At 37.1% G+C, this 4,730-nt stretch overlaps 1 protein-coding gene across 1 annotated transcript; it reads right to left on the bottom strand.

Annotated features, from left to right (window-relative positions):
- Positions 1-1,237: 1,237 nt before the first annotated feature.
- Positions 1,238-2,304, bottom strand: LOC142344157 (pre-mRNA-splicing factor 18-like). The gene has a single exon (XM_075395683.1). It carries the CDS (start codon positions 2,302-2,304, stop codon positions 1,297-1,299), a length of 1,008 nt encoding a protein of 335 aa, XP_075251798.1. The 3' UTR covers positions 1,238-1,296.
- Between the last annotated feature and the right edge of the window lie 2,426 nt (positions 2,305-4,730).

Genomic DNA, 4,730 nt, shown 5'->3' on the forward strand with positions numbered 1-4,730 from the left:
ATCTCGGACGAATTGATCTCAAACGACAGGGGAAGGGGGGTTGTTGGTGGAGGGATCAATTAAAACAGCGGACGGGGTTGCCTGAGTGGCTCTTAATTTATCTAAGGAGCTTCAAAAGCTTCATACTGATTATTATACAACACCCGATTCAAACTTAAAAAATGAAATCAATTGCGAAGCACTTTACATTAGACTTTTAGTAACTGCAATTAATTAAGTTGTTGCCTTAAACTCTGAAACAGCACTTTAACACGCAAAAATCAGGAACTCAAGCGTGAAAAAAGTCACTTTAAGCAGTCAAAAACATAACCGACTATCGTCGGAAGAATTGCTCTCGAACGAATAGTGGGAGCTTTAATCTATTGCAGCCTGCTTGAAAAATTCTCGAAATTACCTTTTCAACTTAAATACTACCACCAGTTCCCAATTACTATATATTACAGAAAGCTAGCGTTAAAGTCAATGTTCGAAAACAGAAGTCAACGTTCAAAAACGGATGTATAAGTTCGAATAGAAAGAAGTAGTAAAAAGTATTCTTCGAGTAGTAAAAAGACCAACACGTTTGCAATAAGTGCTTCAAACTTCGTTCGAGAGCATTTAAAACCGTTGAGACAAAGATCTGTAGTATAATCAACATCAAACGTAAGCTAGCATCCTATTATTTTACTAGGAAACCTTTACCATGAAACTTTTACATCAACTTTTGGCAAGCGCTCGGTAAAATTGTAACTTACCAGATATCCAGATGCCGTCGACGAATATTCGCAATAAAAATCAAGGTGTCGTCAAGCGTTGCAATGTTTCTTGTGTTTCTTTGATATTTTGCTGAATTTTCATTCTCTTTAGACATTAGAAAGAAACATGTGAATACATGACAGTAGCATCTAACTTTTTATTGAGTAAATTCAACGGAGTTAACCCCTTTTGCCATTGGAATATCTGGTTAGGCAGCGTTAATTTTTATGCCAAAATCACACGTTACAAAGATAGCATAGTCGAGCAGTGCTCAAAATTTTTTCTTAAAACTTCTTGTCAATTTGCTTAAAATTCGGTGTAATTACATTGAATTAATACTTCGTAATAGTATAGGGTGCTAAGTTATTTTTGATGTTCAGGTTACAAAAAAAAATCACATCAAAAGACCGACATAAATAACATAATAGCTACTAACTTTTTGGGGAGCAATTAAAAACAAGTATTTGGCTTTCAGCTTTACAAAAAGCTTGCAAATTAAAACTAAGTTTAAAAAATATGAAATTTCTAGACTAATTACCTTATAACATAATAGTTTTATAACTAAGCGTTGAACTCAACACTTCTTGATGGATCAGTAGGATACAATTTCTGACAAAATGTGATGAGTCTTTTAAAAGCCTGAATATACTTGCGCTGTTCTTCGTCATTCAAAACGTGAGCTATACTCTTTGTGGCCAATTTATCCTTTCCCGGTCGAGCGTGGATTCCGTGCATAGTAACACCAATAGGCCAGGGGGCATTTCCAATCGCCATTTGTAAATAACTATCACTGGCTTTTATGTACTCTTTTTTGAGCGTCCAGTAAACGACATTTGCTAGGGAATCCAAAATATCTTCTTCCATGGTACCCGACTTCAACTGTCTGATCATTGGTTTCAAATAGTCAACAGATTGTAAATATCTTGCTGCTTCTAGTCTTCCGTGTTGCGACTTCTTAACACTTAAACTCCGATCGTTCAACTCTTGTCCCCATAATTCTAGCATGAGTTGGCAAAATTTGAGAACAACATTTCGATCGTATTGATAATCTATCTGTGTTAGTTTCAACCCCTTTTCTGATATCTCTTCAAACTTTTCTCCACATGGCTTTACTTTAACATTATGCGCATCTTGAGATGCGGAGTCTTTCGCTAAATTTGAGTTGGATTCCTGTTCCATTTTTTCCATTAGAATCTGCATGTCGTTTTTCCTTCCCTCAAGTATATCGGGATCTAGCAGCTCTAACTTCCGGAGTCTCTGATAGGTCATAAGTTCAGTTTCTCCAAAAAGTTTGATTGGTTCACTTCGCTTCCTCAAACGAGAGATTATTTCAGATTTGCTCATTGCAATTTTCTCCGATGATTTTTCAGCAAGTTGATCAATGTTTTCACTGCTGGTAGATGCAATTGGTTGGAAGCTGTTTGACTTGGCGTTTGATTTCAATAAATACTCCTCCTCTTCCTTAGCAAAAAGATCGGAACGTTTGAAGAACTTGCCGTTTGTAAGTAGACCTGCTTTGCTTTCAACGTGAGTTCGCTTCCGGTTTATTTCAGCCAATAAATCATCCATTTTCTGAAAAGATAAACCCATCAATGCAAATCTTATACTGCCGAATGTCAATAACAGCCAACTACAAAATCCTGAAGAATTGCTAATCCGCATAAAATAGTAATCAGCATTAAAAAGCTGCAAAATACGTAAAATACGAGTTGTTCAAAAACATTTCAACTTTTTGGAAATTGTTGAGAAATATTTGTTGGAAATACTTATGAATAGTTGGCTTTATTTGTGAACTTCTAAAAAAAACTTCTAATTAAAAACAAAAACAAAAGTGAAGTTTCAGAAAAATTTCGTAGCCATTAACGGTACTTCAACATTCAATCAACGCTATATAATCAATTGTCCTTAGCAATTGTCTGTACATAAAAACTAGTTAATTAAGTACATGTAAAATGTAGGGTTTTTCAAACTATTCCATCATTTCTTCAACCCTCTGGATTATTATCAGGATCGATTTCGGCAAAAGCTAAAAGAAGGAGTGGAAATCGTGACAAAACTTTTATATTATTCTAAAAAGATGAGAGCTAAAGGGTGCGGAAACCTTCGAGTAAAAGGTTAGCATAGTTGGGGGATGTATCTTAATTAAAAAGCCGCAAATGCTCAATATTTATAAAAACTTTGACTAGGATTTTGTATCCTATAATCATGTACAGACAACGATTAGGAACAATTAAGTACTTTATATTCAAGAGTAGCAAGTAGATTTGAAATACTGTCATTGAGAAACCCGTCAATTAACAGAAAGCCTCTACCCTAAAAAAGTTTGGTCAACTCTGGCGTGGACTATAAGTCAACTCTTATATACATGTACATTGTGACAGTTGTCAAACGTCGAAGAGCATAATGAAAAAAATTAGGTTGCTGCAGAGAAATGAAAACGGACACAGCGGTAATGATTTAAACCCAGATTTGAATTTACAGAGTAATTTAGGACGACAACCGCCCCTCTCCTACGATGGCTCCAATGAAACCTTCGACAACGAGACGCCGGCACATGGAACTTGCGCTACGAAGGCAGAGTATGCAGCAAAGCAGAAGCTCAGAGCTGGTAATTGTCCTGATATGTGGTCACATCAGAATAAGAATCGTCTTTTTCTCGAGGTTTTTTTTCTGTCCATGCTGCCAACCTCTGTATGGCTTTTTGACGCTGACGGGCTATCTCCTCCAGTGCATGTCAATGAACACAATGTGGCAAACTCAACGTCAATTTCTCGTTGTTTCGTAGCTCAATTTTCTGATGGTCTGGTGATACGAATCCGGTATGCTTCAAGAGCAACTCTCATCAACCAAATAAAACATAACCGACTAACGTCGGGCGAATTGCTCTCAAACGACCGGCGAGCGATTGGCTTTGTCAGCAGCTAGCCACGGTTTAGTGAGGCTAGCTTTAGATTAAATGAAGGGGCGAAAGGTGAGCGCAGCGGGGGTGCACCCGAGGGAAAGCAAAAGTGGATTGGGGGGACTGCTGTGCGGGCAGTGGGTGCGTAGGGTGTGGGATCAGTTTCTAAGAACCGCCCTTCACACCATAGGTATAAGTCTCCAAAACAGTTTTTGTGAATAGCATACTTGAAGATTAGTGGGCTGAACGGATCTAAGAGAACTCAATTGAAACTGGTGGCTACCACTTTATCCCGTTTCTGAAGATGAAAGTCAAATGGGTAAGACGAAAAATTGACCGAGCGAAAAACTGCATAAAAGAGACAAACAGGATTATTATATTTGCTAAAATGGCTTTTAAAAGCAATTAACAATGATTTCCTCAGAAGTGCCTGCTAAGTCAGGCATGATAAAAACACTTCTACTATAACTCATTGTTAATGAGATCAGAGAAGATGACATTACGCCTCATACCAGCAGCCGAAGTGCAGCATCAACAAAGAGATAGAGTGAGAGAGAGAGAGAGAGAGCTAAAACGTGAACGAAAGGAGAAGGAAAGAAACCTTAACCCACAAAGAGAGAGAAAGAAAGACAGGAGTATTTTACAAGAAGGGATTCCACTCTGCAACTTCTAGTTTTCTAGCCTAGTTAGTAAAAATCCATAGAGAAAAAACTGAAGGCAAAATTAAAAAATCAACTTCGCAGTAAAAAAGTTCGAAACCATTTTTTGTCTCAAAAGTTCTGTCAGATAACCCATTTTCGAGACCTAAAAAATTTCATTGGCCAGTGATGGTCGTTCGAACTCAGAAAACGACAAAGTAATGAAAAAATTTTGGAAACAATTGCAAATTTTAACAAAATCTTGCTAAAATTCAAGACTTTAGTATCTTCAGAACCATTTCATTGTCTCAAACGACTATCCAGCATCCCTGTTTCAAGCCTGAAATAGTTTCACTGGCTCAAAGATCCATACACTTGGAACATGATAAAAACTTCCCATTAAATTTTATCCACAATTTACTAAAACTACAGTCATAAAAAAAGTTGATCACTATCCC

Source organism: Convolutriloba macropyga, chromosome 8, assembly GCF_964194025.1.
Source record: "Convolutriloba macropyga chromosome 8, txConMacr16.3, whole genome shotgun sequence".
Taxonomy (NCBI): domain Eukaryota; kingdom Metazoa; phylum Xenacoelomorpha; order Acoela; family Convolutidae; genus Convolutriloba; species Convolutriloba macropyga.